This window comes from Canis lupus, chromosome 5, assembly GCF_003254725.2.
Source record: "Canis lupus dingo isolate Sandy chromosome 5, ASM325472v2, whole genome shotgun sequence".
NCBI classification, from domain to species: Eukaryota; Metazoa; Chordata; class Mammalia; order Carnivora; family Canidae; genus Canis; species Canis lupus.
In genome coordinates, this window is record NC_064247.1 from 31,953,456 (window position 1) to 31,975,400 (window position 21,945).

The following is a 21,945-nucleotide window of genomic DNA, read 5'->3' on the forward strand; positions in this document are numbered from 1 at the left end:
CCCCGTCCCACGTGCCCGCGGGTGTGTGCACAGCCCGGGCGGGAGAGACGGCCCCGCGCCGGGGGAGAGCTGGGGAGCACAGGCCGGGCTGTCCGGGCCGAGCAGCCGGTCTCCACGCACATACCTCCCGAAGCGCGGACGCGAGACCAATCCCGCCGCCGCGGGCGCCTTTTGTCCGGCCCACGTGCTGCACCGCCCGCCCGCGCATGCTCCCTCCCGCCCGCGCCCGGAGCCCCGCCTCCCGCCTCCCAGTGCGCAGGGCCGAGGCCCCCTCCTCACGCCCCCTCCCCAGCAGGCGCCCGTCGCGGTGCGTTTGCGTCATCGCGCCACGCCGCTGCCGGAGCCCGGGTGAAGATGGCGGCAGCCGTTCTGAGTGGGCCCTCGGCGGGCTCCGCGGCCGGGGTTCCCGGCGGGGCCGGGGGTCTGTCGGCGGTGGGCTCGGGCCCGCGTCTCCGCCTGCTGCTGCTGGAGAGCGTGTCCGGGTTGCTGCAGCCGCGCGCGGGGAGTGCCGTGGCGCCCGTGCATCCCCCGGTGCGCTCGGCCCCGCACTTGCCCGGGCTCATGTGCCTTCTGCGGCTGCATGGGACGGTGGGCGGGGCCCAGGTGAGTGCGGCCGGTGTGCCCTGGGCCGTGCGGGGAGGGCGGGGGGCGGGGTCGTGGGGCGGGGAGAGCTGGGGCTTCCCCCGGACCCCGTGTGGGTCTGGACCCCATTCATCGCGCGGGCGGAAACCCAGGGCGGGGGGAGGTGCTAGTTTCTCCGCCGCCAGGCTCTTGGTAGTCACGCAGGAGTGGGTTCGAGTCCAGGCCCCGCCGCTCCCTGGGTGGACGGTCCCCCCTCCCCTCCCCCACCTCGCGTGTCCGCTGTGGGGATTGTTTCGACTGAGTGGATGGACATAGGCGACAACTACTGGCTGAGCTGTTACCGAGGCTCATTCCCGGGCGCTCCGCTCACGATTGCGATGGCGGTGAGCGCGATGTCTTGAAACCCTGAGAATCGCGCCGTAGGGACGCCAGTCCTGACCTGGAGGATTGCAGAGGTCTTCTTGAGGCACTGGAGATGAAGCTGAGACACACCCGCCCCTCCTCGCCCCCACTTTCTCCGGGCGGGTAAGGGTTGGCTAGGGAGGGAAACGGGACAAGCTCATGTGAGAAGGGTCTGTGGTAGGAAGGAACTGACAAGAAGGGCATTGCGTGTGGGGCTCAGACGTGGCGAGGCTGCTGGGGTCGGAGCGCCGTGCACCGTCATGCACGGCTTCGTAGACTGGCTTAGGAGGGGCCGTTTGGGTTATATGCTGGGAGAAGAATCCAGCATCCCTTCAGTTGTGCAAACTAGAAACCCAGATGTCATTCATTCATTCATTCATTCATTCATTCATTTATTTATTTATTTATTTATTGAGATGTTGTTTATTTATTTATTTATTTATTTTTTTTTTTTTTTTTTTTTAAATTTTTTTAACTTTTATTTATTTATGATAGTCACAGAGAGAGAGAGAGGCAGAGACACAGGCAGAGGGAGAAGCAGGCTCCATGCACCGGGAGCCCGACATGGGATTCGATCCCGGGTCTCCAGGATCGTGCCCCGGGCCAAAGGCAGGCGCCAAACCGCTGCGCCACCCAGGGATCCCGAGATGTTGTTTATTTAGTTAGAGAACGGGCAGTGGGGAGGGACAGAGGGAGAGGGAGAGGAAGAAGCAGACTCCCCGCTGAGCAGGGAGCCCGATGCAGGACTTGATCCCAGGACCCTGGGATCATGACCTGAGCTGAAGGCAGATGCTCAACCTACTGAGCCACTGGGCTCTCCTCAGATGTCATCCTAAACATGTTCTTGCTCTGGTATGCCCTGTTGATTTTATCATCCATGTAGCTTTCAGATCTGCCTGCCCCTTTCCATATCCTTCCCCTCCCCCCTCCCCCGCTCCCAGGGGAAATCACTGATTGTAAGAACACATGGCCAGTGCCACATTATGTTGTCTAAGGGTGGGTGCTCTTTTAATAGCTCCTCTCTGCTTCCTCTCCTAACCCTCCCCCCCTGAAGTCCCCCCCCCCCCCAATTTTACCCATCCTTCAATATCCATATACATGAGATCTTTGTCCAGTCCTTGTTACCGGGACCTTCCCAGTGCTGTGCTTCCTTCCAGGAAGAGGGTTGTCCCAACCTGCTGGGCAATTCTCTGATCTTAGCCCCAGATTTATCAGGGACAGTCTCATGGTTGATACTGACATTACTTCTCACTATTGAGGGTGATGGAATGGTACCTCTGCTATCTCAGCCCATTTTGGGAAGCGGGAGCTGATTATGCATTTTTTTTTTTTTTCCTAATCCTCCTCTCTTAATGCACATGGGTTTAGGTATTTCTGAAGTACTGTCTATTTTGCCCGTACTGGTGTGGTTTCTCTCATCCCTTTCAAGTTTTCCCTCTTTCCTCAAGGCAAGCTCATGAACTTAATGTCTTAGTTTTTTCCTTCAAGTGCCTAAGCCTAGTAGAATTCTGAGCAAAGCTAAAGGTGATGTGGGAAACTAGACTCCCCCTTTAATATTGCATGTGCCACATTTTGGGGGCATATCCTTTTTAAAAAATATTTTATTTATTTATTAGAGAATGAGAGAGAGCACAGGCAGGGGGGACAGCAGGTGGAGGGAGAGGGAGAAATAGACTTCCTTTTGATCAGGGAGCTCAATGTGGGGCTCAATCCCACGACTCTGAGATCATGACCTGAGCCAAAGGCAGATGCTCACTGAGCCACCCAGGTGCCCCATCCTCCCTTTTTTCTTGCTAGTGTTTCTCATATTGGATCCTTTGTACATGGTACCATCTGGAGAGCTTTCTTAACTTCTCCAAACATTTCATTCAAACACTTGTTGAGTGTCTGTTGTGCATTAGCTGTTGTGTCTTGCTTCTAGGTAGACACTAAGGCATAATCTTTTTTCCCTTGGAGAATTTCTGGGCTAGTGGAGATGAGGAATGAAAGTAAGTAAATAGGCTTGGAGCTTATTGGAAACACAAATAGATCCGTTGATTAGGCTACCTGTTTAGGCTGAATCACCAACTTGCTTTCCTGCAGGTACTGTAAGCTCTAATTCCACTGTGAGACTGGATCCATTCACAGTTTCTGGAGTGGGCTATAGCAGGTCTCCTGACTTGTCTCCCGGTTCTGGCACAGCAGCTGGAGTAAGCTTTTTAAAGTAAAATTCTATTCCGTTTGCCGTATTTTAAAAATCCTTCAGTAGCTGGGCTTTCTTGGTTTCAGGCCTTTACACTTACTGTTTTCTGTTTGGGATCCTTCCTTGTACTGCTTCCTTGCTTCTCACAAAAATCTTTTCAGTTCTGTGCTTATTTGTTACTGCCTTTGGGAAACCTTTCCAAACCACCTATGATTAGCTGTCCTTCCTGTCTTTCCTTTTTTTTTTTTTAACCCTTTAAAGATTTTATTTGACAGAGACCGCACCAGCAGGGGGAGTGGGAGCAGGGGAGGGAGAAGCAGGGCTCCATGATGCTGTGCAGGGCTTGATGTGGGGCTCAATCCCAGGACCCCGAGAGCATGACCTGAGCCGAAGGCAGAAGGCTTCACTGACTGAGCCACCCAGGTGCCCCTCGCTGCCCTTTCTTATACCATATTCAAATGATGTATTTATTTGTTTCAGTTAGATATGTATATATGTACAATCTCCTTCCCTCACACCTATACAGCTAGGCTCTGATTTAAATCTTGGAATTATCTTTCCCTCTTCTCTGGATTTCCCCGCCATTTTCTGTTTATTACCACATCCCGTGGGCTGTACCTTCAGGACAGATCCTGAATTTGATGCTCTGTGTGCCCAGCATCACCACGCAGGTGAAGCAGCAGCACCCATCCCCTGGCTTCCTCCTGGCTGCATCCACCTCCCAGCAAGCGGCTCAAGTGTTGTGGGTGAATTTAAAACAATTTAAGTTAGATAATATCACTTCTCTGCCCAGTTCTCTTTCCTCCATGGCCTTTATCTTATAAAGAGTACAAGTCACCCGTTGCTCACACGACTCTGAGGGCTCTGGCCTTGTGCCTGGGACCTCCCTCGGCCTCTCGCTCCTTCTTCTCTAGCGATGGTTTGCCTCCTTGCTGTTCTTTAGCATATCTGCAGAGTAGTGCAACTGTCACTATGACCAATCTGGCTTATCTTTGTTATTAGTATTTTTAAAGTTTTTTTTTTTTTTTTTTAATCATGAAAGAGACACAGAGAGAGAGAGGGAGAGACACAGGCAGAGGGAGAAGCAGGCTTCCTGTGGGGAACCCAATGTGGGACTCGATCCCAGGGCCCCGGGGTCACACCCTGAGCTGAAGACAGACGTTCAACCACTGAGCCACCCAAGCAAGCGCCCTTAAAGAGTTTTTTTTTAAAAAGACCCTATCCATTTGACAGAGAGAGCACAAGTAGGCAGAGTGGCAAGTGGCTGGAGAAGCGGGCTCCCTGCTGAGCAGGGAGCCTGATGTGGGGGCTCAATCCCAGGACCCTGGGATCATGACCTGAGTGGAAGGCAGACTCTTCACCCACTGAACCCTTCCCCAGGTGCCCTTGTATTTTGTTTTTCCTTCACCGGTTGGTGGGTACTCAGATTGTTTCTACGTTTTGGCTGTTGGGGATAATGCCGTGAAGCTCCATGTATGTCCTTGTGAGAACACAGATTTTCAGTTCTCTTGGGCGTGTATTCAGGAGTGGAAGCACTGGGTCGTGTGGTGACCAGATGACCTTTGGAGGAGCTGCCAGACCATTCCATGGTGGCTGTGCCATCTTACATTCCCATCGACAGGGCATGCAGAGAGGAATGTGTCTTGCTGTCACTGCTCAAATGGCCCTTTGAGGGAGGGCTTTGGTGGCCCTTCCCCATGAAATACAACCTCCCTCCTTTGCTTCGCGAGTTTGCTTTAGTCCACCCCGTGGCACTTAGCACCGTGCAACGTACTGTGTGTTTGGCCCTTTGTTTATTGTCTGTCTCCTTTACGTAGAATGCAGGCTCCCTGGCACCTAAAACAATGTCCCATGTGAAGTAAATGCTGAATAAACATTGAGTCAGTGGATAAACGTTTCCCTTCACGAGAGCAGGGATCTTTTTTATTTTATCCAGCCCTGGGTTCCTTCATTTGACCCCGTGCATAATGTGTTTGTTGGGAGAAGGAGTGATGAGCACGTTTAGGGAGGTCCAGGGGCCATGGGAGGATGTGGCCTCTCGGGGGATGGAGGGCTCCCTCGTGGGAGGGCCGAGGAGGAAACCTGTCCCGGGGCCCCCAGATTGGGAGAGGAGGAGGCTCTGGCTGACTGGGGCTGTATTGGCATCGACTGGAGCTCTCGGAAGCCATGAACAGGACAAGGAGGGTCTGGGGGTGAAGGAAGAGGGTGACAGGTAAGGTCTGCGTCTGTCCAGTGAGCACGTATGCTATCTGCTCTGTGTTGGGTGCTGTCTGGCCGCTGAGATGAGTTGGGCTGTCCTCCAGGTGGCACTAACATGGTGGGTGGAAGGTGGGCTGAAGGGTCAGGAGGATGGGCCTGGAGGAAAGCCTGAGGCACATGTCAGCTGCTGAAAACAGAGCCTCAGGCCCCACGGGGGTGTTACTCCAGCAGAGGCTTCAGGGAATGGCCCTTCCTTAGATCCTAGTCCTGACTCGACTCCTCCCCTGTCTTCTCCATCAGAACCTGTCCGCCGTCGGAGCGTTGGTGGGGCTCAGCAATGCGCGGCTCGGTTCCATCAAAACTCGGTGAGTCTTGAAGCCTCTTTTTTCTCCAGGGGGAAGTTTCCTTAAGAAGTGGGCTGTCCCTCTGTCCATCCATCCATGTCAGCACCCCGGGCACTCGAGAGACTTCTTGGTTCAGGGATTGGACGGTTTTGTTTCCATGGGGTGTGTTGGGGTGAGCCCTTGAGTTGTCCCACTTGGGATCACCCCTTTCCTTGCTGCCCACACCTCACGCCGAGCCCTCCAGGCACTTTGGGCGTTAGAACACACTGAGGATGTGGAGGTAGCTTCTGCTCCCACCCAGGGAGAGTACCAGAGTAGTGTCCAGCTTTCTCTGGAGCGGGGCTGCCACTGTGCTATCACTTGCTGCTCTCTTATCAGGTTTGAGGGCCTGTGTCTGCTGTCCCTGCTGGTGGGGGAGAGCCCCACGGAGATGTTCCAGCAGCACTGTGTCTCCTGGCTTCGGAGCATTCAGCAGGTCCTGCAGGTAGGGCTTAGGGCTTCTTGCCTTGCCCCCACACCCCGGCTTGTCCTGGATGTTCTGGACATGGAGTTCTGAGGACAGGGTCATGAGAGGCCACATCCTGACCACAGGGAACGTGAGCTTCAGATGCAAACACTGTTTTAAACTTCTTGATATTTTTATCCTGAGGGTTATTTGACCTTTCTCATACTGCAACCACTGACTGATTTCACTTCCTTGCTAGCTTTTTCAAACAAGCAACATCTCAAAAGTTCCTTTTTCCAGGTGCTTATATTTATTATCTTTTTTGCCATTTCTTTCTTTTTCTTTTAACTTTTTTTTTTTTTTTTTAACTCTTAAATCCTCTGCTGACCTCCCCACTTAGTTCTTCAGTAAGAATGTTCTGAGCTGGGGATCCCTGGGTGGCGCAGCGGTTTGGCGCCTGCCTTTGGCCCAGGGCACGATCCTGGAGACCCGGGATCGAGTCCCACGTCGGGCTCCCGGTGCATGGAGCCTGCTTCTCCCTCTGCCTGTGTCTCTGCCTCTCTCTCTCTCTGTGACTATCATAAATAAAATAAAAAAAAAAAAAATTAAAAAAAAAAAAAAAAAAAAAAAAAAAAGAATGTTCTGAGCTATCAGGGGAACAATGGTCAAGGGGCTGTGGACCCTGCTCATATGGTGCCGAGCGCATGGGTTGGGGAACTTTACACGAAGTAAATGTTTGCAGGTAGCAAATTAAAAACAAACAATCTTATTCAGAGATACATCACATAAACCATTCCCTAGTGGTTTACTCCAGGTAGCTGGTATTCGTATTTTCAGAAGACATTCAGAGCTGATCAATGAATCATACTTATGTGGCAGCGGGTTGTATAAAGTTGTTTTTCTTTGTAATAGAGCTTCTGTTTCTGTTTCCCTGCAATTGGAGCATTATAATTATCCATGTTGCTCTTGCAGTTTCTTGTCCTTTATTCACATACATTAACAACTCTCAGCCAGTTTTAGTCAGCCTCTGAATTTTTGAGCTACTGAAAACTTTCTCAGATGGTTACACTGAGTAGGTACCCAGGGCCTCAATGTGATCAGAATTCTCTCTATTCAGAAATTCCCTAAATTATGCTGCTGATGGTGAGTTATTTTGCGTGTCATCTCCATATGGCTCCTTTTATTTCCCCGTCAAGATAATCGAAGGTAGTTTTCTATCCTGTCTTTTTATTGTTGAAGTGCAGTTGACAACGCAGTGTTTTGTTAGCGTCAGGTATCCAGCAGCTCCAGGGTTCAGTGGGTCCAGCTCGGGGATGCAGATAGGTAATGTTTTAGGCTTTGCAAACCATGTATGGTTTCTGTTGCATTTTGTTTCTTTTTTTTTTCTTTTCCAACCTTTTAAAAATATAAACCTCATTTCTAGCTTGTGGGCCATGCAAAAACAGGCACCCACAGACTATACAGTTTGCTGATCAAACTAGTGGAAGAGACTTGGCTTGAATGATTGTAAGATGAGGCATCTGGCGCAGCTCAGGCTGTGTGCCTCGCAACCTGAGTCGTGAGTTCCAGCCCCAGGCTGGGCATGGAGCCTCTTTACAAATAGAATAAGAATGCACAGTGAGTGTGAGATGCCCTGCAGCCAGTATTGTGAAGGTAAAGGACACTATTCTCAGAACATGTCCCAGAGAATGGGAGCCATGCTGGGCTGTTGTGGGTAGTTTTATGAGCAGAGCCGGTGGTTCAGGCTTTTCAGGGTAGATTGGGCTAAGGACGTGTTCTAAGTGTGCAAAAGCCCTGAGGGGAGTTTGCCCCATTCGGAGAATTATAAGCAAGCTGGTGTGGCTAGGTGGGGTTAATGAGATGTGAGTGGAGGGGAAGGGCAGAGGTGGGGACCAAACCATGTGTGACGTGTGAAGGAGCTTGGTTTTTATTCTTGGAACACAGAATTCATGGAAGGTGGCTCTTTTTTTGTTTTTGTTTTTAAAGATTTTCTTGATTTATTTATTCATAAGAGGCACAGAGAGAGGGGCAGAGACACAGGCAGAAGGAGAAGCAGGCTCCCCACGGGAAGCCGGATGAGGGACTTGATCCCAGGACCCCAGGATTACAACCTGAGCCAAAGGCAGATGCTTAACTGCTGAGCCACTCAGGTGTCTCTTCTTTGAAGATTTTAATCATTCACTTGAGAATGAGTGCTCAAGCAGGGGATCCGCAGGGAGAGAGCTAAGGTGGGGTTCCAGATTGGGCGGGGACCCTTGCCTGTCCCTGGGCTTCTGGTGTATGTGTGTGTGTGTGTATATATGTGTGTGACAGTGGCCGTGGTGGGGGAGGTGTGAGTGGAGGGGCGCCCGCCCCTCCACTGACTGCACATGGATGCGGTGGGGATCCTGGGCAGTTTCTCACTTTCTTGCTCGTTTCATCACCACACGGCCTCTGGTCCAGCAGGAGGTATGTGCGGACTGTTTTCTGTAGTACATGGCGATTTTCCAGGGACCTCGGATTTCTAAGTCCAAATCGTATTTTTCTCCGAGAGTCCAGGGTGGGTCTGATGCGGGCAGAGGTCAGCTTGGTGACCTGGGCAGTTGCATTGTGGCTGAGGCTTTTTCAGGGTGAGAAGTGCTGTTCTGCATTCCTCCAGGGGCCACGGCACGGGAGCATCAGGGGCTTGACATCCTCTGAGTAGTCAGATAGTCACATCTGAAAGGCATGGCTTTGTTTCTTTCCTTTCTGAACAGATTTCAGGACACCCAAGTACCTGTGATACTCAGATATAGACACATGTTCTTTGTGTCCACAGACATGCTTCTTTAGGCACCCAGCCTGGCTGGTGCACTTTGCTTAGTGGATTTGTGGGCAGCGGTGACATGAACTGTGGCGTTTCTCAAAAGCCCCATGTGGCTCTGAGTCTTGTGCTGCCTTCTCTTGGTGACCCCAGAGGCGAGGTTGGCCTCACAGGTGTTGTTTCAGTCCCAGGACCCGCCCCCCACAATGGAGCTGGCTGTGGCCGTGCTCAGAGACTTGCTCCGGTATGCAGCCCAGCTGCCTACGCTCTTCCGGGACATCTCCATGAATCACCTCCCCGGCCTTCTTACCTCCCTGCTGGGCCTCAGGCCAGAGGTGAGACTCTCCTGCTTCCCCTCTGTTGGACTGGGGCGGGGGAAGGGCCGAGGGATGGTGGGGGTAGGGGCTCTCCGCCTCGGCCTTGGTGCTGTGGCCTCACGCTCTGCTTGGCCCATAGTGTGAGCTGTCGGCGCTGGAGGGAATGAAGGCCTGCATGACCTACTTTCCTCGGGCTTGTGGGTCTCTCAAGGTAAGTGTTCACAGGATCTCCTCCTCCTGTTGGGGGTGGGGGCCTTGGTAGCTGTCTTACCTCTGACCCCGTGGGCGCCCCCCCCCCCAGCAGCCCTCTGCCCAGCACACAGCCACCTGTTTGCGTGGGTGTGATAGTGCCACCTTGTTGTAGCACTTACACGCACCCTCACTTCATGCTCACCAATAAATAAAAGGACTTACCTGAGATCGGTGAAAGTTGGAACCTATGTGCAATGCCAAAGCTTGGGCTTTTAACCCAGGACCTCTTCCCTTTCTGCCCGTTTGCCTGCCGTCCTTGTCCTGCTTTACTCTGTTTCTAAAGCCCTCGTAGTTTCCTCCAGGAAGCCTTCTTGACTTACTTCTTCCCTGTCAGTGTGTATTCCTGACTAGACTCTGTCCATCATAACCCGCACGAGGTGGCTGTACTGAGAAGCTGTCTCCGGTCAGCATGGGCAGGGTGCAGGTGGTCAGGCTAGAGGGGAGGTCAGCGAGGGGGGTAGAGCTTCTTGTTCCAGGACGTGTAGTCACAGAGAGCCCTTGGGAACCGGCGCATTGTTGGCGGTGTAACTGGGTGCCAGCGAGGACCTGCGAACCCTGGGGTTCTGTAGGTGATCGTTGCTGTTTGACAGACTGGTGGGCTGGGCTGGGAGCACCGAAGCTGTGGAGGGTGGGAATCTGTGGCGAATCTGTAACTTCTTGTGTGTGCTGGTGACTGTCAGAGCGACGATTTAAAGGGGAGCTTGCCATCCCAGGTGTGTGGAAAGTAGGTCACGCGGTTCTGTGATCAAGTCAAGACAGTAGATGAAAGGGAAAGAGAACGATGGTCAGGAGGGACCCACTGTGCGCCCGGGCTCGAGCAGAGGGTCTCAGACCTGGCATCTCACTTTATTGTCACGGGGGTTCTGGGGACTTGATGTCAGTGAACTAAGGAGGACACAGGCCCAGAGCAGCGTCACTCCCTTTACCCCAGCTCACGGACCCAGTGGTTCTAAAGCCACGACTTAGGTTCTAAAGTGGCCTGGGTCTGTTTGCCCCTCAAGCCTGTGTTCCTCCCACTAAACCGGACTCCCTAGAATCTCTTAAGAACGTAGCCTGGATGAGCCGAAGGGCTACCACACGGATGCCACGCAGATGCCATGCGGATGTCACACGGTTGCCACACAGATGCTAGTTCTGATCGCTTGTCTTTGGCCAGAGGAGCAAGAGCCAGACATGGAGCCCCACGGGCGGACGTGCTGGGACCTGGGAGCCATGTCTGCGGGGACTTGAGTGGTGGGTCCCGCAGATACTAGAACAGCCTGGAGTGCACGCTGTTCTTTGGTGCACATGGGGTCGGGTCCTTGTTGGTCTGTGTAGTCACTGGAATATGCAAACGACAGGTAGAACCTTCAGGTTCAGGGCAAGGTTTTGTCAAGGAGGCCATTGGAACAACTCAGATTTTACTCCAGTTGAGTAAGGGTATGGTTTTAAGTGCAGGGTTTAAGTTTTAGTAAGTTTAGTAGAATCCACTGTTCTTCTCAAACCAGTGAGCTGCTGGGGCTACACAGACTGCATCTCTGTCCCTGAGCCGTCTGTGGTCAGAGGAAGAGGTCTTCCTGCAGGGCTCTGCGTTGGCTCAGGTCCCCGTGGGCTTCTCTGTGTCTGCCCACACTCCTCAGTCCCTGCCTGTGAGGCACAGGGGCAAATGGTGTCATGACCTGGGCAGGATTTGGAGAGTCGAGGACACTGAGGTCCCCAGTTAGCGCTGATGGGAATCCATCTGAGTCACCGCCTGTGCCCAGACTGGGGCTTCGTGAAGTTTGGGCCAGAATTTTGAGGGCCCTTTCAAGGCTGACAGCAGGACTTGGAGGTGTTGGTGCAGGGCACACATGCCTTTTCCTTGCTGAGAATAGAGCATCCTCTGGAGGGCTTCGCTCCGTCCGCTGCTTGGGCTTTGTCAGCTGCCAGCATGTTGGTGCAAATCCGTACAGGCTCTGGGGGTGGCGCGGATCTGGTGGATTGTGCAGCCGGGACTGAGGGAACTGCTAGGTGTCAACTGCAGTGTCTGTGTGGCTTGTCCCTGAAGCTTCGGGACAGTGGTGGTCTTCCTCCTCTCGAATGATGCGCTGCAGAGCTCCAGGGCTATGAAGTCAGTCCTGCAGAGGCTCCACCCTTGCCGAGTGGACGAGGAACTCCACGGAGCAAGACACCGTGTTGTGCTCTGTGGCCATGTGGGTGTACATGTGTTTGCATGCATGAGCCCTTGCTTTGGGGTGCCTTGGGCCCTGGGGGCAGACCTGTGCTCCGGGCCATGCTCAAGTTTGCGCTGCAGACTTTGGGGAGCGGGAGCAGAGGGGGACCCTGTACTTGGGCCTTAGGCGGCTCTCTAGGAGACGTCTTCCTTAGGGAAGCAGGTGATCAGGACACCTGTGGGCCGTGACTGTTTTTGGGTTGAGGTGTTCCGAACACTTGCACATTGGATTTGAAAATGCCCTCCTGGTCCTCTGGGAAGTGGTCCCCCCCTTGCACCTTGGGATTGGCTAGAGTGGCACTTGGCTGGGGGGTCAGCGATCCTCAAGGGTGAAGTGGGAAACCCCACGCATTTCCCCCCACAGGGCAGGTGGGAGGGAGGCCCGGGAGCTTCTCTGGAAGCACCTGTCACGGGCCTTATGCCTCGGCCCACGGTCCCTCTGCAGGTTCACCCCTGCATGTGAGATGCCTCCACGAGTCAGTGCTTTCTGGGCTGGGACTGCAGAAGCCTCTGTGTGCTCCTGACGGTGCGGGTCCCCACCCTCAGCCCTGCTTTGCTGCCCACCCTGCCTCCCACCCAGAAGCACCCCCTCTGGCTCACTTCCCACGTCCCTCGATGCACTCCTACATCCCCTGGAGCTGGGGTCCTGTCCGCTCTTCCTTTGCCTCCCCTTCAGCCTTCTGACATGCGTCAGTCCAGCGGGCTCCTTCCTAGAGTGCTTTTGGGTCCACAAAATGGGATTGCAAGGGAAAGTGATGCTGCTTGCAGTGTATGTTCAAATGGTTGTGGTGGAGCTGCACGTGCTCCATGGTAACGCAGCAGGCGACAAGGTTGTGTGTGCAGTGGCTCCTGGAGTTTCAGGTCGGTGCTGTGTGAGGCCCATGCTTTGGGATGCCTGTTAAAACTAATGAGTTGCAAACATGTGGTTTCTCCCGGTGGCTGACAGGGAGGCTGGCACTACTGCTGTGGCCTCTGTCCTCGTTTATAGTCCAGAGAAACGCCGTGTTTCCCTTCCAGGTTAGTGAAGCGCTAGAACCATTTATTTCCCTTCCACGTTCACGGGCCCCTCTCATTCTAGCCCCACGTGACCCGTGGCTCCGCCAAGTGTGTGTTTGCCCGTGGACAGGCTGGTGCTCTGATCTGTGGTGACCTGGTCCTGCCCTCGCATCCCTGTCTGGTGCTTCACTTCCTGCTCAGACCTTCGGCCTGTCAAAGCCGGCCGGGTTGTGATGAGGGGGACGGTTGCTGCTTTCCAGTGCTCTGTCCTCCTGGCTGCAGGGAGAGGACTGTTATTTTGCAGAAATGGGCAGGAGGGAGCCCAGCGTCTTTGGGGCCGAACGGGGAAGCGGGCTGAGGCTGAGGGCTGGTGTGCAGCCTGCGTGCTCCTGGACCTGGAGCCCCTTGGGGGCCATGCCTACTGCATCCACAGGAAGAGAAGGGCCACAGCAGCAGAAGCCCGGACAGCTGGGTTTCTGCTGCTGTCTGCGGACAGGGCTGTTCTTCTCTGGCCCCTGCGGCTGACCCATAGCTCCTTCCCCTCTTTTTCCTGACTCAGGGCAAGCTGGCCTCATTTTTCCTGTCCCGGGTGGATGCCCTGAGCCCTCAGCTCCAGCAGGTAAAGGGAAAAGGGAGGTGGAGAGTCTGGGGGTCTGAGCTGGTGCTTCTGTTCTGTGTTGCCACTTCCTCCCGTTTTCATGTGCAAGATCCACACAGCGTGACTCCTGCCTCCAGCTCCCGTCTGTCCTTCTGCCTGTCCTTCTGCCGCGCTTTCCTTTCTGCTCCCCTTTGAGCTCTCTTTCTTGGTGCGTGGGCACATGGGGCGGGGGGAGCCCAGGGGCTGTACTGGAGTCCTGTCTGACCAGTGGGGACCATTATTCTACAGTTGGCCTGCGAGTGTTACTCCAGGCTGCCGTCTCTAGGGGCCGGCTTCTCCCAGGGTCTGAAGCACACGGAGAGCTGGGAGCAGGAGCTGCACAGCCTGCTGGCCTCTCTGCACAGCCTCCTGGGTGCCCTGTACGAGGGAGCAGAGACAGGTAGGAGCTGGGCCAGCAGGCAGTAGGTGGGAGGGGGTCCTGGGGGGTCCCTTCCCACAAGGAAGAAGAAGTGGGTGGATGAAGGGCCTGGGAGTACCTCGTGTCTGTGTTTACATGCAGCCCCTGTGCAGTACGAGGGTCCTGGGGTGGAGGTGCTGCTTACACCCTCAGAGGATGGGGACACCCATGTCCTTCTCCGGCTCCGGCAGCGATTCTCTGGACTGGCCCGCTGCCTGGGGCTCATGCTCAGGTGTGTGAGTGAGTGCCAAAGGGAGCGGAGGGCCTATGGCAGGGGAGGATGGGCTTAGGGTGTCCTCCTCATTGGGCAGGAGCCAGGGGGCTGTGGGGTCACATCAGGGAGCCTGCGCTGACGGTCTCTTTGCTCTTCTCTAGCTCTGAGTTTGGGGCTCCCGTGTCTGTCCCCGTGCAGGAAATCCTGGATGTCATCTGCCGGACCCTCAGCATCAGCGCCAAGAACATTGTAAGTGGCACTTATGCTCTGTTCTCTGCCCCTTCTCAGACCCTTGGGGGGCAGGAGAGCAGTGTGGGAGATACAGGGTACCCCCCGAGGCTGTCCTGGGGCTCCCTGAGGCTGTCCCAATACATGTGCCCCTGGGAGCAGATTTGCTCATGGTCTTCTGAAGCACACCTGGCAGATGCTTCCCCAGGGGAGGGGGGACCTGGGGCCTAGCTGGGTTGCTGCCGAGGGGTTTGGCTGTGCTTCCCATCATCCTCCCCAGGGTCCGTGATGGAAGATGGGGTCTGGTCTGGTTGGTTGTCGGGCCATCTGAGCGTATGTGTGTTTGGTCTCACACACCTGCTCCGTGTCCGTGTCCGTCCATGGCTCCCTTTCTTCCCCGTCCCTTATTCCCACTATGTCTTCCTGCAGAGCTTGCTTGGAGATGGTCCCCTGCGGCTGCTGCTTCTGCCTTCCATCCACCTTGATGCCTTGGACCTGCTCTCCGCGCTCATCCTTGCGTGAGTAAGAGGGGGCAGGGTGGAGTGAAGGGATGAGGATGTGCCGGGAGTGGGGGTCACTGTTCTGTCTTCTCCCCCCAGGTGTCGAAGCCGCCTCTTGCGCTTTGGGGCCTTGATCAGCCGCCTGCTTCCCCAGGTCCTCAATGCCTGGAACCTTGGCAGGGACACCCTCGCTCCAGGCCAGGAGAGGCCTTACAGGTGACTGTGATGGAGGGTGGATTGGGGGCCCTGAGGAGGACCCAGCCTGCAGCACCCCCCTGATGGGCTGCTCCCTTCCTGTCCCGTCCCCACAGCACTGTGCGGACCAAGGTATATGCTGTGTTGGAGCTGTGGGTGCAGGTGTGCGGGGCCTCGGCCGGAATGCTTCAGGGGGGGTCCTCAGGTGAGGCGCTGCTGTCCCACCTGCTCAGTGATATCTCCCCGCCGGCTGACACTCTGAAGGTGAGTGCTCCTGGCCCAGGACTGTCCCCCAGCAACCCTCGCTGGAGCAGGCCTGCTGCCCCAACCGCCACTGACCTCTGTATCTGTCCCCGTCACTCACATTTCCCTCTGCCACCAGCTGCGCAGCCCGCGGGGGAGCCCGGACGGAGGTCTGCAGACAGGGAAGCCCAGCGCTCCCAAGAAGCTGAAGCTAGACGTCGGGGAGGCCATGGCCCCACCCAGCCACCGGAAAGGAGACAGTAACGCCAACAGTGATGTGTGCACAGCTGCACTGAGAGGTGGGAGCGGCCCCAGGTGTGGTTGAGGGGGAGCCAAGCTCTGGGGCTGGGGAGTGGGGGTCCTGCCTTCAGCGGGGTTCCAGGCCCTTCCGCTGGCTCTGCAGGGTCCTGTTCAGCTTGGCCTGTGTCGTCTGTGTGTTATCTGCATTTCCTGTGTGCGTGGCAGCTGGGGACAGCGGGGGCTGCCTGGTGGAGCGTCTGTTCTCCCATTTTGGCCGCTTGTAGGGCCTCCTCCGAGGTCAGGAGAGTCAGCTCCTGTGCCTTCCTTCCTCAAGCACTTTCCTTTTGGCTCTTGTGGGTTTTACGGTCTGCCCCCATCCCTGAATCCATAGGGCACATGTACAGTGTGTTCTCTCATCTTGTCTCACATTGGGCCCCGGCCGCGGGCACCAGAGGTGCTCCCGTGGTCCCTGTTCCGTATGGTGGAGTCCGGGGACTTTCCTGGGTCAGGTGGAGCTGAGGCCCAGCCTGAGGTGTGAGCTCCCAAGCTCTGTCTGCCTGCCGTTCAGACACTCCTCTCCTTCCCCAGGACTCAGCCGGACCATCCTCATGTGTGGGCCTCTCATCAAGGAGGAGACTCACAGGGTCAGTGGAGATGGGGCACTGCTCTACGTGGGGGCCGCCCCCAGAGAGGGGGTGTTTGGTCCTGGGAGCTGGTCCTGCAGGAGGGTCTGGTCATCCAGGCGATGTCTCTAGGTGTGCACGCCATGTCCTTTACAGAGGCTGCATGACCTGGTGCTGCCCCTGGTCATGGGGGTCCAGCAGGGCGAGGTCCTAGGCAGCTCCCCGTATACCAGCTCGCGCTGCCGCCAGGAGCTCTACCGCCTGCTGCTGGCTCTGCTGCTGGCACCTTCCCCCCGCTGCCCGCCTCCCCTCGCCTGTGCCCTGCAAGCCTTCTCCCTCGGCCAGCGAGAGGACAGCCTCGAGGTAACTGCTCCCTGGGCCTACGCCCACCTCTGGAGTCTGCAGTCCCTCGTGTCTGACACTCACACTTGCCCTTGTGTTTGCCTTAGGTGTCGTCATTCTGCTCAGAAGCACTGGTGACCTGTGCTGCCCTGACCCACCCCCGGGTTCCTTCCCTGCGCTCCATGGGCCCTGCCTGCCCCACGCCTGCCCCAGCTCCCCCTCCTGAGGCCCCATCTCCATTCAGGGCCCCTCCCTTCCATCCCCCCGGCCCCATGCCCTCGGCGGGCCCCATGCCCTCCGTGGGCCCCATGCCCTCGGTGGGGCCCATGCCCCCAGCGGGCCCCATGCCCCCAGCAGGCCCCATGGCCCCGACACGCCCTGGACCTCCAGCCACAGCCAACCACTTGGGCCTCTCTGTCCCGGGCCTGGTGTCTGTACCCCCCCGGCTCATCCCTGGTCCTGAGAACCACCGGGCAGGCTCAAATGAAGACCCTGTCCTTGCCCCTAGTGGCACTCCTCCCCCCGCTATCCCTCCAGATGAAACTTTTGGGGGCAGAGTGCCCAGGCCAGCCTTCGTCCACTACGATAAGGAGGAGGCATCTGATGTGGAGATCTCCTTGGAAAGCGACTCTGATGACAGTGTGGTGATTGTGCCCGAGGGGCTGCCGCCCCTGCCACCCCCACCGCCCTCAGGCACTACGCCACCCCCCGTGGCTCCAGCCGGGCCACCAGTGGCCTCCCCTCCTGTGCCAGCCAAGGAGGAGCCTGAGGAGCTTCCTGTGGCCCCGGGGCCCCTCCCCCCCCCACCTCCTCCCCCTGTGCCGGGCCCTGTGGCCCTGCCGCCGCCACAGTTGGTACCCGAGGCGACTCCTGGTGGAGGAGGACCCCCTGCCCTGGAGGAAGACCTGACGGTTATTAACATCAACAGCAGTGATGAGGAGGAGGAGGAGGAGGAGGAGGAGGAAGAGGAGGAGGAGGAGGAGGAGGAGGAAGAGGAGGAGGAAGATTTTGAGGAAGAAGAGGAGGAGGAAGAGTATTTTGAGGAGGAAGAGGAGGAAGAAGAGGAGTTTGAGGAGGAGTTTGAGGAAGAGGAAGGGGAGCTGGAGGAGGAGGAGGAGGAGGAGGATGAGGAGGAGGAAGAAGAGCTGGATGAGCTGGAGGAGGTGGCATTTGGTCCAGCAGCAGGGGCAGCAGAGGAAGGCGGGCCTCCACCCCCAAGCCCGCCCCCTGCCCTGCCCCCCGCCCAGTCCCCCAAGATGCAGCCTGAGCCCCCAGGGGAGACCGGGCTGCTGCTGGAGGTAGAGGAGCCGGCAGCGGAGGAAGAGCCCGGGGCCGAGGCTGCCCCCACGCTGGCCCCCGAGGTCCTCCCCCCCCAGGGGGAGGGGCCGCGGGAGGTGGGGAGCCCCCCAGCCGTGCCGCCGCCTCAAGAGCTTATTGAAGAAGAGCCCCCAGCTCCCCCAACTCTGCTGGAAGAGGGGACTGAGAGTGGGGGGGACAAAGTGCCAGTCCCCCAGGAGACGCCTGCGGCAGAAGACGTGGAGGCCGAGGTGGAGGCAGAGACGGCAGCCCTGCAGGAGAAGGTGGGGGACAGGGGGCGCAGCTTGGGTGGGAAGGTGGGGTGGGCTGCAGCTGCCAAGCTGTCCCCAGCCTGCCTGTCCGGTGCATGTGCCTGTTTCCAACCTTACGTCTTTGTCTCTGAAAGGAGCAGGATGACACGGCTGCCATGCTGGCTGACTTCATCGATTGTCCCCCTGATGACGACAAGCCACCACCGGCCACAGAGCCTGATTCCTAGTCCTCTCTGGCGCCCCCCCCTCCCGGTTTCCAATAAAGTTATGTCCTGGGATAACACCTGCTGCTTCTGCCTTTTGCACAAGTGCGTCCCTGGCCAGAAGCCCTGCCAGCTGCCGGGCTTTACAAGGTACCCATGGCGCTCCCCGTGTGTGTGCATGGCATCCTGGGGTCTCCGTCATCCACAAGGGGATCCGCTCACCTAGGGGTGGCAGACTGTGCACCCTCGCTCTGCAGGCTCAGACCAGGCTTTCCCCCTGTGGGCTGTCTGCTCTTGCTGGTGCTCCACGTGCCAGGCTGCTTGGGTGGTGAAGACAGCAAGGAAGGCCTTTTGGTGCCACTTGTCAGGGTGTGGTCCATGTGTGGGAATGTGTGAGAGGTCAGAGCGCCGCGTGTCCCAGTGAGTGAGGGTGTACACACGTGTGCTTATGCACACACACCGACCCCCTTGGTCCAGGAGCTCAGGCTGGTTGTGATGGAATTTAGAGAAATGTGAAAGATATGGAGGAGCCTGGTTCTTGACCTCTGTGATTTGCGCCCTCTTCCAGGGCTGGGCCTTCCAGTGACCGTGTCCACACCTTGCAGGAGCTTGAGAAGCTCACCCGGGCTCTCCTCCCCGCACTGAGATGTGGCTGAGGCCCAACCAGTCTGGTCCCCGTGAACACATTTACCCTCAGCCTTGTCGTGCAGTTTGTGTGTGCGGGGCCCGGGGGTGCGTGTGTGGGGAGGGTGTCGGCGCCGCGGGGTGTTGCACTCCGGCTGCAGTAGTCAAGTGCCTTGGAATTGCAGAAAGGGCAGCACTGTTTCCCAGGTGTGTGTATCCTGAAGGGCCACTTTAGTGACATTGGAGCAAATTTTTGGCAACTTACTTAAGTTTAAAAAAACTTCTCTGCCGACTTGGTATCTTGAGGAACTCCAAACCTGCAGAAAGGCTGGAAGAAGTGTGTGTGACCTTTGGGTAGACTCAACAGTTGCAAACGTTTTTCCTTCTTGGTGTTTATCTCTGTGTAATTGTCATGTTTATTTTTTTATTTTTATTTTTTTTTTAATTTTTATTTATTTATGATAGTCACACAGAGAGAGAGAGAGAGAGGCAGAGACATAGGCAGAGGGAGAAGCAGGCTCCATGCACCGGGAGCCTGACGTGGGATTCGATCCTGGGTCTCCAGGATCGCGCCCTGGGCCAAAGGCAGGCGCTAAACCTCTGCACCACCCAGGGTTCCCCTGCGCCACCCAGGGATCCCCTACTGTCATGTTTAGACACGTGCATTTGTACACGCACCTGCATCTCTGCCCGTAATCAGCATGTTCGTGCCTGTCCACATTTGTTCTTTTGTGGGATCATGTAAGAGTCCGCTACAGACCTGGCCTTTCCTCTCTGAATCCTTCAACGTCATCTCCTGAGATTAAGAACGTTTTTCTACACAATCACCGTACCACCATCAAACCTAAGAAAAGCATGTCAGTAATAGTATGTATAGACTGTGATGTTCAAATTTCCCTACCTATTCTTCAGATGTCTTTAGTAGCTGTTTATCTTACTATTACTATTTTTTTTTTTGTGTTCAAGAGTTATTTCAGATGCAGAGGGCCCCTTGCGGCTTCAGGACCGCTTTGCGGGGGGAAGGCCCCCTCACAGTGGCTTAGTGGTTGAGAATCTGCCTTCCGCTCAGGGCCTGACCCCAGGGTCCTGGGATCAAGTCCCCCATTGGGCTCCCCGCAGGGAGCCTGCTTCTCCTTCTGCCTGTGTCTCTGCCTCTCTATGTCTCTTGTGAATAAATAAATAAAATCTTAACAACAATAAAAAGGACCACTAGAGGGACAAAGGTGCAGCCTAAATTCTAGAAAGTGTATGTGGATAGAGTTGGTGCTGATCCTGAGGAAGCAGCTGGGACAGAAACTGCATGATTGTCTTGTGTTTTGCATAGATAACACAGCCACATGGTTCAGCACTAAGGAGGGCAAGGGGTTGGTTGGAAAGACTTCCCGTCCCTGTGTGTCTGCCAGTGTGCAGTGTGGAGGCCTCCGCAGGGAGGCAGTGCCCGTATGACCTGGGCATTCACACAGACAGTGGTGCGCTGTCACTTAGGATGAGTCCACTTTGTCAAGTCACAGGATTTGCTTGTTGGTCAGACGCTGCACACTGGTGGCCTGGTAGGCCCTGTGCTCTCCTTAGTGTGCATTTTGGAAGTGCTACTCCTAGGTCACAGGACAGGATGGAGGGCCTACAGAGGGAGCGAGGGCGGCCCCTGTTTCCCCCCATGGTTGCCTCTGCGCAGTTAGGGCACAATGTTGAGACCAGGGTTTGGTGCTGGTACCTTGATGGCAGTTTTCATGAGCTGGAGGTAGAACAGTGAACAAATCTCAGACCTCTCATCCCCTGTCCCCCCAGTGGGGCTTTGGTTCTAGGTGCTGTGGGGCAGGGGACAGACAGTAATCTGGCACAACGTGAGCTGGTGCCGAGTGCGAGTATGGGGCGGGGGCCAAGGAGAATAGGTGTGTGTGGGTGTGTTCCCAATGCTCGATGGGAATTTTCAGACCATGAAAGTGGAAGGACTTCCGTAAAGCGCGCCCACGTGCCTACCATGTGACCACATCCATGTACGCATGTGTTTTATAAGTAGGATGGTTGAGGGCGTCTCCCCGAGGAGGTGACACTGAGTAAGGGCCTGAAGGAGGTGACAGAAGGGTCTGCAGGGGGAGTTTCCCAGGCAGTGGTGCAGCAGGAAGGAGGTCTTGATGTGGGGGGAGCATCCTTGGGGTGTGGAAGGAGCCAGTGGGGAGGCTGTGGGGTGGAAAAGGGTGGGGTCAAAGGTGGAAGGAGGAAGGCTGGGGCAGGAGCCAGGCAGTGAGGGGGGCGGCCCAGAGGGTTGGGGCAGACCACATTATAGGAGTTTTGGGGGTTTGTTTAATTTTTATTTTAAGTTCAGTTTAACTAACAATATATAGTGTATTATTGGTTTCAGAGGTGGAGGTCAGTGATGATTCATCAGTCTTATATGTATGACTCCTAGTGCTCGTTGCATCACGTGCCCTCCTTCATGCCTATCCCCAGTGGCCCCGTCCCCCCATCACCTCCCTTCCAGCGACCCTCAGTTTGCTTACTATGATTAAGAGTCTTTAATGGTTTGTCTCCCTCTCTGACATCGTCCTGTTTTATTTTTCCCTCTCTTCTGTGATCTCTGTTTTGTTTCTTAAATTCTCCACATGTGTGAGATCATATGATAATTGTCCTTCTCTGGACATATTTTGCTCAGCATAATACCTTCTGGTTCCATCCACATCATTGCAAATGGCAAGATTTCATTCTTTCTGGTGACTGGGTACAATTCCATTGTGTATTATAGGTACATAGCATTTATTCATCATCTGTCGATGGACATCGTGGCTCCTCCCACGGTCTGGCTATTGTGGACACGGCTGCTGTGAACACTGGGGTGCAGGTTCCCCTTCAGATCCCTACATCTGTATGTTTGGGGTAAATACCCAGTAGTGCAATGGCTGGATCACAGGGTAGCTCTACTTTCAGCTTTCCAGAGTGGCGGCACCAGCTTGTGTTCCCAGCAGCTATGCATGGGGGCTCCCCTTTGGTAGGAGTTCTGTTTGACCAGCATCTGACCATTCTGGGGAAGTGGCCGCCAGGGAGGGTCAGGCGGGGAGCAGCAACGCCAGGCTATGGGGGCGGGCAGCACAGAAGTAGTTGAAATCTGGGTGCTGTTTGAGGGTAGAGTCCACAGAGTTTGCAGGTGATTCTGTATTGGGTCAGAGTCTCCTGGCGCTGCCTGTGGGGGGCATACACTATCCTGTCTGTAACCGGTCCCT

General features: G+C 55.8%; 1 protein-coding gene across 1 annotated transcript; it reads left to right on the plus strand.

The window, feature by feature from the left end:
• Positions 1-318: 318 nt before the first annotated feature.
• On the plus strand, positions 319-18,183 carry PELP1 (proline, glutamate and leucine rich protein 1). Its single transcript, XM_025428663.3, has 17 exons — positions 319-603; positions 5,666-5,730; positions 6,088-6,193; positions 9,122-9,271; positions 9,393-9,464; positions 13,252-13,311; positions 13,579-13,729; positions 13,850-13,979; positions 14,123-14,210; positions 14,619-14,707; positions 14,789-14,905; positions 15,001-15,148; positions 15,267-15,426; positions 15,956-16,011; positions 16,147-16,353; positions 16,440-17,912; positions 18,035-18,183. The coding sequence occupies exons 1-17, from the start codon at positions 355-357 to the stop codon at positions 18,125-18,127; spliced, it is 3,414 nt and encodes a 1,137-aa protein (XP_025284448.3). The 5' UTR covers positions 319-354; the 3' UTR covers positions 18,128-18,183.
• The last annotated feature ends 3,762 nt before the right edge of the window (positions 18,184-21,945 follow it).

What these genes read in the sequence shown, in the direction of transcription:
- PELP1 (XM_025428663.3), top strand. Translation starts at nt 355, where the DNA reads ATGGCGGCAGCCGTTCTGAGTGGGCCCTCGGCGGGCTCCGCGGCCGGG. An exon ending in GGGCTTGTGGGTCTCTCAAG is followed by an intron (nt 9,465 to 13,251) that starts GTAAGTGTTCAC and finishes TTCCTGACTCAG; the next exon opens with GGCAAGCTGGCCTCATTTTT. An exon ending in AGCGAGAGGACAGCCTCGAG is followed by an intron (nt 16,354 to 16,439) that starts GTAACTGCTCCC and finishes TGTTTGCCTTAG; the next exon opens with GTGTCGTCATTCTGCTCAGA.